The following is a 14862-nucleotide window of genomic DNA, read 5'->3' as shown; positions in this document are numbered from 1 at the left end:
TATTGTGGCAGAAACGTCTGCAGTGCAACTTTTGGTGCATGCAAGGCACTAGTGAAGCTGAGTGGTTACTGTGAGTTTGCCTTCTATCTTTCCAAGGCTGATGAAATTAGTACCATCGAGTTTGATCATAATAACTACAGTAACTCCAAAGCGTCTATGGCGGCTTATAAAAAAACAAGTTAATTACTCACCATTAGTCAGACATTCATGTACTTCAGGGATTCCCTGTTACCTTTTATGGTGTTCTATCTTTAAGTACCTTCATCACCCAAAGAACCAGTTTCTGCAGCACCTCTGCAGATTTGGAAAAACATGATTTTCTAGCCTCAGACAGGCAGAGAGTGAGTGGGCTGCTATGCATTGTTTGGACTGAATGACCTTGGCTATTACAGAGGTGCTCACGTAAACCTACAGCAGAGTATATGGTTGGGAATCTTTGATTCAACCTGCTGAAGACAGACTTGGAGGGGTACAGAAACCACTTATGCATTCTTTGAAGTCAGCTGTATTTGTATATCTGGCTTATCTTATGATATCCTTTATAAACTGCATAACTATGGGACACAGATTTTAATATTTTAAGAGGAAAGCCGCTAGTATCATTATATTTACCATAAAGTGATGGAAAACTTTACAATGCAACTCTCCGTTTTTTCTCTCTTTAGAACGTGTACGATGGATACTTGAATTGTCTTCTAGATTCTCACCCAGAAGAACAGTACGAGGTATAGTATTGAGGACTACAGCAGCCTGTTTTGTTTCTAAAACCTATTTTAAGCGTTTTATTTCTAGCATTACAAAAACTCTACCTCAGAATATATTTGCATTGAACTTCATTTGTATATTTTAACTACTGCTTATGACCTAAATTGCCAGAAGTTTCAACGGGGAGATCCGTGTGTTGCGTATTATGAAGTACAACTTCACATGAGAACCACCAGAGGTAAAGTCACTGTCTGGCCTCTGCACTGCACTGTTATTTATATCTCTCTGGGAACAGTTACCAAAGCATTAAGTTTGAAATGTACTTTCCTTGGGGTTGCCATGCTTTTCATGCAGATGTTTGCAGTGTCTGAAGTGCCTGGTTTGTATTTAAAAAATGAAGGGGCATATCAGCAAGGGCCTGCGATAATTATCGCTCAGCGCTCTTAGCCCGAGGATAATTATCGCAGGCTAACGCTGGATTTTATCTTGGAGATAGCATGCTATCAGCAACGCTTATCTCCCAAGCGATAGAAATCCATGCATTAGCCACAAAACAGTGCGATTATCGCTGGAAATCCAGCGATAATCGCACTGCGACCGGTGATACCTTGCTGATAGGGCAGGGTGGATTTAGCCATGTAATCCACCTCCCATTGGATTACATGGCTAAGTCAGAATAAAAGCAGGCGTAAGGAAAGTAGCGATAACCGCAGTTAGCGCTACTTTTCTTATCGCTCTGCATGTTAGCGTACACCTTGATATTTGGAGAAATGTCGGTTAGCGACATTTCTCCAGTTATTTTGGGGAGGAACGCCCACTTTGCATCTCATTAGAGATGCAAAGATGGGCGTTCAGGAAACAGGCGCTAAGGCATGGATTCACGCGTTAGCGTGTCCATGCTGATAGGGCGATAAAATTATCGCCACTTTTCGTCTGAAAACGGACGCTAAAGCGGCGATAATTATTTATCGCATCACCTTGCTGATATGCCCTGAAGTCACTAATTTAGAGGTTGGCAGAATTCTCCTTCGCAAACGGGACGGATATCTTGTCCGCCTTATTACAAGTTCCGTGGGAAGCAATGCACTTGTAATAAGGCAGTCAGAATATTTGTCACGTTTGTGACAGTGTAAACCATTACCCAACTCAAATTCGGGCACTTTATTTTTTAAAGATAGCTTTCAGAAGAGAAATCTTATACTATTATTCAAATGGCCTCATGGAATTTTGAAAGGTAGAGACATGCCTTTTCCATATGATGTCCCATCCCCTCTGATGATTGAAATTTTTTTTTATAATTCTTTTCTCATAGATAGAAGTGCTTTATAAGTGCAATAGAAAAAAAATGATATGGAATCAAATTTCCCTCTCATGTCGGCCATTTTGAGAAGTCTTCATTTTCCTCAAGGCCACTTTTTCTCAAGTTTCACAGTTTCTATTCTCGGAGACGCTGAGCCCACATTGTTTTGGTTAAGTCCGCAGCCCGTCCCAATCACCCCAACTTTGAGAGGCCACATCACACATTAAATGTTTTGGGTAAGTCCGCAGCCCGGCCCAATCACCCCAAATTTGAGAGGCCACATCACACATTAAATACGCAGTTACTTAGGGGGTATAGGTAATGTGTTGTGTACAACTGCGCTGATGAGTAAAATATAGACGGATCAACGAATAACCTTTAGAGTTTTCTGAATGGCACAGACACCCATGCCAGAAGACATTGACAGTATGTGCTGTGTTCGCCTTTTGGTATACCTGAGTGGTGATAGTCTTCATGAACAAAATATATTATAGAGTGACAGAAGCCGCTCTATACTTATGGTTAGGATTCGAAAAGATAGAAATCTCTCAGATTTTTGAATGGTGATAGCTTTGCCACAGTTTGACAAATCTCAAGACCTTTTCCTTTTTCTACATTAGCTGACAGTGCAAAGTTTAGTGGGGATTAGTTAAGGGGGTGCAAAGACAAAAACGGGGGTCCCAAAACATGTTTCTCCAACAATGCATTTTCCATAGGCTTTTTAGATAGACGTTGCAGCAAAATAGCCGAACAGATTTTTATGAAATTTGGCAGGTATATCGATTATGGTGTGAAATGGGTCCTTGTTCTTATATGATCAAAATTAGTTCAGTTGTTTTTCTTTAATAAGGGATTAAAACTTTGTGATATATTGGGCCGCTATACTTTCGCGGTATACCATGGTACATAGCAATGTCAGAACACAAAATTAATGGGTAATGAAAGCCACTGCAAAATAAAAAAATATAGTCATATTGTTTAGACCACACTTTGACTGTATTGTGGGTTTCTCAACAAGATATAGCTTATTACAGTTTTATATGCTATAGGGAGAAATTACTACCTAGGACATACAACGGTACCTATTGAAATAAAAGAAAATGAATTTATGACAAAAGACACTCAACGACACGCCACTCTACAACATGCCATTGAAGTCTACAAAACACCACTCCATTCTGCAGCACACCACTCCACACTGCCCCTCACTGCATGCCACTCTGCTCTACGACACACCACACACTACTGCACTCTGTGACTTGCCAATCCATGACATGTCCCTCTAATATAAGACATGCCACTCCACTATGCCACATGCCACTCCACTATACGACACACCACTGTATGACATGCCACATCACTATACAACACACTGCTCCACTCTACGGTACCTGTTGAAATAAAAAAAAATATATATATGACAAAAGACACTCTATGACACATCACTCCACTCTACAACATGCCATTCCACTCTTTGACATTCCACTTCACTCTACGACATGCCACTCTGAAACTCCACGCCACTCCACTCTGACAATCCATGCCACTAACCCTGTATGACGCACCACTCCACTCCCCTCACTCTAAGACACTCGGCAGCATGCCGCAGTCTGACAGTCCACTCCACTCCACTGTATGACACGCTACTCCACTCTACTCTACAACACTCTACTTCACTCTGTGCCCTCCCGCTCCATGCGACTCTAGACATGCCACTCCACTCCACCCTATGACATGCCACTCCACTCTACGACACACCACTCCACAACTTGACACTCTACTCCTTTACACTCCACTCCACGACACACCACTCCATTCCACTCTAGTCTATGCCCCTTCACTCTAAGACACTCCATTTAACATCACTTTGTGACTTGCCACGCCACTCTACACTACAACACGCACCTCCAATCTACACAACTCCAACTTTAGTCCACTCTTTGCCCCACCACACTACTACAGCCTACAACACTGTATGACACACCACTCAATGACACGCTACTCCACTCTATGACACGCCACTCCACTCTACAACATGTCACTTCCCTGTACTGAACTCCACTTTACGCCCCTCACTCTAAGACACTCAACAACATGTCATTCTATGACACATCACTCCACTCTATCCAACTCTACGCCACCCCACTCTGTCACTCGACTCTACACCACTTGACGCTATGCCACTCCATTCTATGCCACTCTACTCTACACCACTTCACTGTACGCTATGCCACTGTAAGACTATGCCTGGGCAAAGCAGTATGCTACGCTCGTGTAGTTTGCGAAGTTTGCGCTACTTCGCACTACGCTAATTGCACGTAGCACAGTGCAAACATGCGTAGCGTAGCATTGCATAGTGCAGCGGTCATTTTTTGCTTGCTCGCGGTCCTCAACATCAAGTTGGCGACCGCGAGCAAGCAAAATGACATCCCGGCGAGACTTTTTCCTTGTTCGCGATCAGCAACATCAAGTTGCCGATCGCGAGCATGGAAAATGAACATCCCGGCGAGATTCTCAATGCGAGGAGGTCAGGTTTCTCATTGCAAGTGGTCGCGTATGCTCACGACCGCTCGCGATGAGAAACTACCAGTCCGTGTTGAGAAATCTGCCGCTCGAGTAAAAATCTACTCGAGCAGCAGAAAACTACAGCTCGCACTGTGCAAGATGCCGTTTTCAATGATTGAACAGTGCCGGATGCTTGTCCGCACTGTGCAATCATTGAAAACGACATCTTGCACAGTGCGAACAGGGTACTACGCAGTTCGCGAAGTGCACTTTGCGTAGCTTCGCGTAGTGCAACTTCGCGAACTACGCCCAGGGTTATGTAAGACTCTACATCAGGATACTCTACCCCACAACACTGCACAACTCAACACTCTATGACACCACACTTTACTACACTCCACGGGCACTCCACTCTATGCCACTCCACTCTACTCCACTCTTCTCTATGACATTACACTCTACGCCACTCTGCAGTTTACTGTATGACACTCAACTCGACGACACTTCACTCTACAAATTGAAACACATTTTTATGTTTTTTTAAAACATGAAATTCAATGAGAAAACTAAAGGTTAAATATTAGTTATAGTCAGAAAAACGCCATTTATTATTTCAATACAAAACAAACAAACTAAACAAACATTAAAAATTCAAAAGTTATAGTTATAACTTAAAGTTATAACTTACACCCCGGCCAAAACTTACTATAACTGACAGACCTCCTTACTTAGTGTTGTAAACTCGCTAGGCAGACTACATTAACTGTAGTTTGCCCTTCTACCATGCACACTCTTTTCAGAAATTATGTCATTTTAGATGGCATGAGTGTTGCTATGATTTAAGGTGTATAAGTGATATAATATGCAAACGTATAAGTTCTGCATGGAGAAGGCACGAGTATAGTTAATGTTGTTAATGACAGAATTGGACATTGGGCCACAGTTTTCCCACTCTCCAAAGGCAATACATTGACTAACATGCAAATGATAAAAAAGCAAGTTACAGCTTATGATAAAGAATGAAACCCATTTTTTTGCCAGAGGAAGTGGCAAAGGTGGATCCCTTCATTTACTGAGTCATTGTTGAAGTAGCCAAAGGGTTGCAACGCTTTGGCCGACCAAAAATCAAAACTGCTTTTTTACTCATTTAGCTTGAGGCAGTTGGATCTCATCCTGGAGACCCCACAAATAAACACAGACAGAACTTTCCCTAAAGCATCTCCTGATCTTTGGTAGAAGAGCCAATCATCTGGGTGCCCTCACCATAAGACCATAGGGAAAAACCAGAACATCAGTTTTAGGGCAGCACTGTGTGAAAGAAATAAATTAATAAAGCCCAGGACGCAGGTAAGAAATGTGCGGGACCCCACATAACGGGTTTAGAAGTGGAACAATAAGTAAGAAGAACAAGCATTTGCAATGCAATAGATCTCGCATTTACACTATTTTGTGCTATTGAGATTGTAAATGATAAAGCCTTTTAATTTTTGTTTTCGTTTTGAAAACATAAATAAAAGACATTGTTATTTACAATGCTAATAGCTTAACCTGTTGTATATTGAACACGTATGTATTCTATATATCTTCAGTGATAGTGATCTCACAGCTATATCTGCAGTGATAGTGATCTCACATCTATATTTGCAGTGTTAGTAATTTCATGCCTATATTTGAAGTAATGGTGATCTCACACTTATATATGTGCAGAGATAGTGATTGCACACCTATATATGCAGCGATGGTGATCTCACACCTATATCTGCAGTTATGGTTGATCTTACACCTATATCTTAAGTAATGGTTATCTTATACCTATATCTGCATTGATAGTGATCTCACACATATATCTGCAGTTATGGTGATCCCACGCAAATATCTACAGTGATAGAGATTTCACACCTATATCTGTAGTGATATTGATCTCACACCTATATCTACAGTGATAGGGATTTCACACCTATATCTGCAGTAATGGTGATCTCACACCTATATCTGTAGTAATAGTGATTCCATACCTATTTTTGCAGTGATAGTGATTTTACACCTATATTTTTGGTGATAATAATCTCACATCTATATCTGCAGTGATGGCTTATATCTGCAGTGATGGTGATCTCACCCCTATATCTGCAGTAATGGTGAGCTTACATTTATTTTTGTAGTGCTAGTGATCTCACACCTATATCAGAAGTAATGGTGATCTTTTACCTATATCTGCAGTGATAGTGATTTCACACCTATATGTGCAGAGATGGTGATCTCACACCGATATTTACAGTGATAGAGATCTCACACCTATATCAGCAGTGATAGTAATGTTATACATATATGTGCAGTAATAGTGGTTTCACACCTATATCTGCAGTGATAGTGATCTCACACCTATATCTGCAGTGGTGGTGATTTTTTTCTATCTGCAGTGACAGTGGTTTCACACCTATATCTGAAGTAATATCTGCAGTAATAGTGATCTCACACCTATATCTGCAGTGATGGTGATCTCACACCAATATCTGCAGTGATGGTGATCTCACACCAATATGTACTGTAATAGAGATCTCACACCGATATTTGCAGTGATAGTGATTTCACACCTATATTTGCAGTGATAGTGATCTCACACCAATATCTGCAGTGATGGTGATCTGACACCTATATCTGCAGTAATTGTTGTAGTCAAGAAAAAAGAATAGTTCATGTTTGCCCAAATTTTATGAAGAGTACGGACCCTGGAGACTCCGTCAAATGCCGTAAAATAAAACCAAGTAACCACTCTGCTAAAAACAAAGCGCTACGCCCATGTACATTAAAACACTAGCTTTACTTGAAATAATATTTTTTGGTTTTGTGTAGGTGGACGTGCCAAGGAGAGCCTGTGCAGTACAGAAGGACTCGAGGCTATACATTTGAGCAGTGTTTAGGTTCACTGCTTTTAAAATAGGCACCATTATCTTCTACTCGCGTCGATGACCACTGTTTGCGGGCCCCTCTAGCCTCTGTGTCTTGGTGTTACTCCACCTGCTGCACCACTGATGCATACGCCTTAATATGAAGTCTGAACCATACCCATGCTGTTAATAGGATCTCTGCTAACATTTTAATAGGAGCCCCGGCAACTCTGAAGCAGTAATTATTTATTTTTTTACACGGATAGGCAGGTAGCAGTAGTGGACACCGAAGGTGGGTGGCAGTAGGTGTGATAACGGTGATAACGGTGGGAGCACATGTATAACAGCATAACATGTATGAGCCATGTCTATGCTGTTAATCCAATCCCTGCTAACATTTGGTGCATATGTGCGTGTTGTGTATTTAAATCCATAAACCCCGCTATTAGTGAGGATTTTAGCCCGCCAAGGAGAGCCTGTGCAGTACAGAAGGACTCAAGGCTATACAAGGCTATACATGTGAGCAGTGTTTAGGTTCACTGCTTTTAAAATAGGCACCATTATCCTCTACTTGCGTGGGATGAATATCTCAGTCGTTCAATGAGATGCTTTTTACTCAATTGTTTGCTTATGTTTTTTAGGTCTGGCAGAGTAAACAAGGAGTGATATTTCCTTTCTAGTGAGCAGGGGTACAGCGAGAACTATGTATACATCTCCAAAGCATGATAAGAAGCATTGACATTATGTAAAAACAAACAACCTCGTAAGATATAAGGTCACATTTTGACTACTAATTACATTTCATATTCCATATCTGTAAAGGTTTCCGGACTTTCCGCCCATGGCAGTAGCCATTTTTCTGAAAATATAGTCCTGAAATAGGACAGCTGCACAGGGGCATCTGAGTCTCCCATATTCTACATATAAACGTTGGTCTTGGACTCAAGGGGGTGGGTTGGTTGGGACGGGACTGGAGGGCTTGGGGCTTCCTCTGGTTCGCAGAGACCTGCTTTCCACTCCTTCAGCAGCATTAGCTAAATAGCTGTCAATTGGCCACAAGTCAGCAGAAACGCTGCATACCAGTCCTGGTTTTCTATCCAACAGCACTTTGACTTCTGGGAGTTGCAGTTGTGCTTTGGCCGCTGCAAGCTTGAGCCTACCCTGATTCAGCATCAAAGTGCTATAGGATAAAAAGTGAGGACTTGGTCCTGTACTTTGAAGATATGCCTCTGCATGTGAAATTCAGAATCAAAACCCATCTCTTGGATGCGTAGGAAAGGGTGGTAGCTGACTGCATGAAATATTTTTATTATAGCCCATGGTAGGCCAGTACTGTCCGGTACTGAGTACCGGCACTTTTCTGTTTTGAGAGGGAGAGTCCCTGAACTTCTCAAGAAAAAGTTATATTTTTCATTGGAGAGTACCGGCACTTCTCAGAAACAAGCAGGTACTCTGATACAGGGTACCTGCACTTCTATTATTCCATTTCAAGCACTGCCCATGGCCCAGTGCTTAATGTAATGGAGTGCGCTCTAAATACATGTAATCGCCACCTAATAAAATCATATTACGAAATGGCGGAGGCGCAGAGGGAAGACACTTCTGTTACTGAGCGGTGAAGGTTGTGTCACGTAAATGGAAGGATACACTGAATATAAAATCAACTAGAATGCGCTCAGCCCCAAGGGGGTGGAAGCCAGAAACAGAATCCTATATAACTAGCAGATTAGGCCAATAATTCCACACAGGAAGGGGCGCGGGGAGCAGTCACAAACAGCCGAGAGGTTCTACGACTCCGGCTTTTCCCTCTGCCCAGCTGGGGAGAAGCTAAACCTATGTTTTTGATAAACCTGCTAATTTACAGGGCTTACACCATAATACATTTCTTCCTGGACCATAAAAAACACAGAGTTATTACTGAGTTTTGGAGTGCTTGTTATATTGACCTTGGCAGGATGAAGGGCTTGGTTGACTGTGCTCGGAGTCGAACATACACAAATATGTCGGCAAAATTCTCGCACATACCAGCTATATAGGTATCGCCTTCTATGGTCTCTATCAGATGCTTTTCCTTGGCTTTCCTTTTGCAAATCACCGCATTAGGTTTGTTCCTCAAAAGGGTTTAGAAACAAAATCAAGACTACAATTACCAGAATGCACTAGCGTTATACTTGAAACCTCAGTACTGTACACATGCCATCCCAGTGACGTAGAGACATGAAGTGTCCCTTTATTAAGCATACATGACTACACGTCAACAACGAAAAAAAAAGTGCCCCAGTCCTCTGGTCTTTCTTTTACACGTCCTTGTTTTCAGATGTGCTAGTAACAAACTGTACATCTGCATGAAATTATTGATATTCAAAGCATCATATCAGAATGTAATTCTATTCGGTATCAAATGCTTAGTATAAAATTCACACAGCTCTGGGGCGTGGGAGATAGGCGCATCGCTTGCTTTTTATAGCTCATCCAAAAAGTAGTTGTGTCATTTTGTGCCTCTTTCACCCACTCAATGTAAAAATATCGCAGTCAATCGGCGCTTGGCCTGCCTCATCTGGAGCCTTTCAGCATCTTCACAAACATGACTGTCCCATTACACCATTTAGGGCCGCACAGCTGTGTCCTTCAGTAGGCAGCAAACAAAAACAAGCGGGAGGGGTGGGGGGAGTGCACAGAACGGAAGAGACGTCCTCAGAATGCTTCTGATTACAACTAATTGTTTCAAAGAAAATACCTTCAAATAAAATATAAACTCAAAACTGGCATTCAACTTCAATATTTTACATGCTGTGCGACGTCAAACCATGCAGAACCCAAATAAAACAAGTGGGAGAGTAGGGGGAAGTGCGCAGAACAGGCACCCTTGGAATGCCTCTGTCTACAACTAACAAACGAAAGGCACGGCTGCCAGTAATCCAAATGAGGCTTGCCACGTTACTTAAATAAAAAGCGATGGGGGGGGGGCATTTAAATACGAGACCTATGCTGGCTGCTTCAAAAGAGAAAGCACTCATGGTGCACTAAATGAAGCAGGTACACGCAACCGGTTAGTCATTGTTCCAGTTAGCAAGTCTCCATTAACTGAAAATCAGCTCCGAAACAGCAATTAACACAACAAAAAGGAGGAGCAGGGAGCAGTGGGTGAGACCAAAGTGGGTTAAAGATAATAATGGTGGGAGCACAACAGACGTACATTAAACCCTGTAATGCGGGAGTGGATAACAGTGGAATACACCGAAAGTAGATGGCAGTAGGAGTAATGCATAAAACACTACAATACAGAATATGCAAGCCGCGAAAACAAAAACAAAGTTCCAAGGCAAACACTTCATTCCACGTGCAGCATGTTTACTGTAGTTAGGCGTTGCTGCATAGGCGTTCCCAAAGAAATAGAGGCTGATCTACAAAGCACATTAGCTTGTCACAACGAAAAAAAGGCAAACAGACAAGCGAAGAAACCAATTAGAAGCAAAGAGGTGGTGTAAGTGGAGTTTGCCTAGATATAAAGATTACTTGATGTCTCGGAGAGACAGCGCATTCGCTGCCTAGCGAGACCTAAAAACAGTGTGCGTTGTGCTAGTCACGAATGATCTAATGCAATATAATGCAGTCACAGAAGCCAACATACCACAGTCTGCTGATAAGTACTTACTGGGAAACTGTGTCAACTGCAGCTTTCAGATCCAAAAGAATGACAGATGCATGGCCACCTCAATCAAGAATACGTTGAATAATTTCCATGATGAATAACAGTGCTACCTGAGGACAATGTAAAGAGTGACACCTGGCCTGGGAATCATTAGTAAACTGCAGATTCTACTAGCACCACAATTTGCCATTTTACTTCTTTCTCAAGTCAATTCAATTCAATCTTTATTCTATCTCTAAAATGGATCATAAAAGATACACAGTACATTTAAAAATCCTCATGAATAAAAATATTAATATAAATATAAAGTGGGTAAAAATGGATAAAACCCTACAAACATGTCATAAGAACCATACGTTTGACATTTCATCATAAAAATGGTGCTAGATTTTTGTTATACCTCAGTACAGCGTGAAATGACTTCTTTCTCAAGAATCATATCTGCCAGGGGAAGAAGAGAAACAGATGTGTATTTACTAAAGATCTTTGCATCTGCTGAAGGCTTTTTTGACAGGAGCAATCGTAGCTTCTTTACGCACATACAAAACCAGGCAAAGTGACCACGAAATATGGCAGATGCTGGTAAACATAAGGCAGATAGTGTCAGGTCCTTTTGCAAAGATGTGTGCACGTCATGGGTCCAAATAGGAACAGGATGTAATAGACACTGCCAGTGCCCTTGTTGCAAGGTCTGAGCCCAGGCACTACAGTCTGCTAATAAGTACTTGATGGGAAACTGTCAAATGTGGCACTCAAATCCAAAATGATGAGAGACGCATGACATCCTTTCTGTAGAAAAAGTAGTAGACAATCCAAGAATGCAACCTAGTCTATAACTTATCTAATTGATTTTTTTAATTCTATAAGTGCCAAAATGTGTCTGTTGAGTTTCTACTCATGAATCACAGCATAGGGCAAAACCTGTCAAGTCCAGATGTGTGCATGATACATATCAGATTGAACCTTTTCCGGTGACTGAACACTTGGAGGAGCCACATATTGTCAAATGTTCTCTCTTCTGCCTTTCTCCAGGCGGTTGCCCTTCCATATCACTAGCAGCTGTTGTCTGTGTTGCATTCTGTGGCTCAGTGATTAGACAACGCTGTACTGCTGCTGGACACTGGGACTTCGGTTAGCTGGAGAGCAATGAGCTTGGCTAGGGTCACAGGTTTGGGTCATGCTGAGGGCAGAGCTGCACAAAGACAGGGGAGGGGAAGAGTGGTGGGATTTTGGCAAGGGACCCTAGGTTTATTGCCATGGGGATGAGAAATGCTAGATGGCCGAAGCATATGGAGGGGGCAGAGCAACAGAAATGGGTCATAAAGGGGACCAAGGCAAAGAAGGCAGAGATGGGCATAGAAAAGGGGCATGGAGGCTGGAGTGGGGCATAAACTTTGGGGAGGACCGAAAGGCTGGATAAGATAAAGGCACTTGAGGAGTGGGTTGCAGAGCGTGTCCACATGCCTCTCTATACGGTTGAGCTCCCCCTAGGTAGCTAGCAGTAGGGCAGAGCACCCTTTTCCATGCACCCCTTTAATTTGCACCCTGTAACGCAGAAAACCCCTTTATGTGCCGGCTGTATGGTAACGTGGAGCATCCAATATGCCTGACTGTAAGGTGGAAAACCCATGCCTTGCTATAAAGTAGGCCATGTTTTACTTTGTGGCAGGTGAAATCCTCTGCTTCTTTTGCGGCCCTTAATATTAACCCTCTTTTCTCATTTATTGTCACAACAGGTATGGGTTATAGAGGGTTCCCACTGGCCTATCGACTCTCTCTCACAGGGAAAACAGACAAAGGGTGATATGGAGCTATGCCCCCTGATACATTGCTCCAGGAAAGTATCAATTTTCCCATTTCTCTCATCCCAAGGATCAATAAAAGATATTGTCTTTGTGGTGGTTTTACTGGTATTATGATATTGCCAATACCACTTTAGTCAGTAGGAGGCCTCTTTATTGTCACACCCATAACATTTACCATGGTCTCCAGACTCAATGCTTGGCTTCTGTGACCATTTTCTGAAATGAGTTTTATTTTTCATAACGTGCAGTTGATCCCAGTTAACCCTGGGCGTAGTTTGCGTAGTAGCGCTACGCGTAGCTACGGGAAGTGCACACCGCACTACGCGAGCTACGCGAGCTGCGTAGTGCGGTAGGGAAAATGCTGTTCGAACTGATTGCATATTGCCGGATGCTTGTCCGCACTGTGCAATCATTGCAAACGGCATCTTGCACAGTGCAAGCTGTCGTTTTCTGCTGCTCGAGTAGATTTGTACTCGAGCGGCAGTTTTCTCAACGCGGACTGGTAGTTTCTCATCGCGAGCGGTCACGAGCATAAGTGACCACTCGCAATGAGAAACCTGACCTCTCCGCGTTGAGAATCTCGCAGGGAGGTTTATTTTCCACGCTCGCGATCAGCAACTTGATGTTGCTGATCGCGAACGAGGAAAAAGTCTCGCCGGGATGTCATTTTGCTCGCTCGCGGACGCCAACTTGACGTTGAGGACCGCGAGCAAGCAAAAAATGCCCGCTACTCTACGCGTTTTTGCACTGTGCTACGTGTAATTTGCATAGCGCATAATTGCACAAACTACGCAAACTATGCGAACGTAGCATAGTCCTTCGCCCAGGGTTACCCTTCACACCCACCTTACATATCTTTTCCATTATCTCTTTTGCCTTTCGGTGCTATCAGCAGTGTTCTGCTTAGCAATATTGGGTGCAGCAGCCTGTTGTTGTGCCTTGAAGCTCCCAGAAACTCTGTAAAGTCGAGCACCGTAAATCAATTAAATGTCGGTGCCCAACGCTGGCTCAAATTAAGCACTGGACTCTTTGCATGCTTGGCACAGTTTGAGTGCAGGCAGGCGCGCAACGCCCATTGGACTCAAAGGGCATCAGCCCCTCCCCCCGTCGGGTGTGGCAGCCCGGGATGAGACAGCTTCCCGGGCACTCATACAGCCGCACCCGAGTACTTCACAGGTCTTGAAAAGACCTTTTGCTTGTTAATGTGGCTTTGATGGTTTTCACCCCTGCTTAGAGCCCCTGCAGCTCCACTCTGCCTTTTGCTTGAAGAATCACCCCCCCCGAAATTTTTTCTTAGCCCCCCTTCCCGAAATTTGACTCTAGTTGCGCCTCTGAGTGCAGGCATACTTCTCTAGCTCGCCAGATTTTCTGTATGATGATGCTTTGAGAAATCTGCCGGAAAACCAGTGCTTAATGTGGGCCGGAGCTTTCCGATGCTGAGCACCGGCACTTAATTGGTTTCCGGTGCTCGGCACCGGCACCTAATTGTCAAGACCACACTTAGGGCTGTCTGCCACAAGGTGGCGCTGCTCATGTAATTTAGAGATTAGCAGTATAACAGTGTTTAGGAAAACAATATACATAAAAAAAATTACTAATACCTGCCTCCCCAGCCATTCCTTTAGCTTTGGGGACCTGGAATAATCTGAACTGTCGCATTCACATGTGAGAGAGATGGTCAGTAGTTGTTTTGGCAGCGGTGACAGGGGCGATGGGTGGTGCAAGCTGCAGTGGCCTCCTGGTCAGAGCCCTGGCACTTCATATTTTACAAATTAAGCACTGCGGAAAACCGATATATTTCAGAGGGAGACGCAATGTCGGTTCAGCTGCCTCACACCAGATGTACACCACGTACCCTCGTTTAACTGATAGGGAATATATACATGGTACCTAATCAAATCAAATCACGCTGTATTAATCTACTTGGGCCATGGCAATATTATGATCATTTCACACTTCACACGTTTAAAAAAGTGGCAGGATTTTCCAATATGTAGAAAGTTCCAG

At 43.0% G+C, this 14862-nt stretch overlaps 1 protein-coding gene across 2 annotated transcripts in view; it reads left to right on the top strand.

The window, feature by feature from the left end:
* The window catches only part of C6H6orf118 (chromosome 6 C6orf118 homolog), a 275564-nt gene that overhangs the window by 104030 nt on the left and 156672 nt on the right, over window positions 1-14862 (top strand). For both annotated transcript variants that reach the window (XM_085612240.1, XM_085612241.1), the window contains exon 4: window positions 666-725. In XM_085612240.1, coding sequence (XP_085468366.1) covers window positions 666-725 — 60 coding nt within the window. The remainder of the gene's footprint in view (window positions 1-665; window positions 726-14862) is intronic.

The sequence above is a fragment of the Triturus cristatus genome, chromosome 6, assembly GCF_964204655.1.
Source record: "Triturus cristatus chromosome 6, aTriCri1.1, whole genome shotgun sequence".
NCBI lineage: Eukaryota > Metazoa > Chordata > Amphibia > Caudata > Salamandridae > Triturus > Triturus cristatus.
This window is presented reverse-complemented; position numbering and strand designations above follow the sequence as displayed.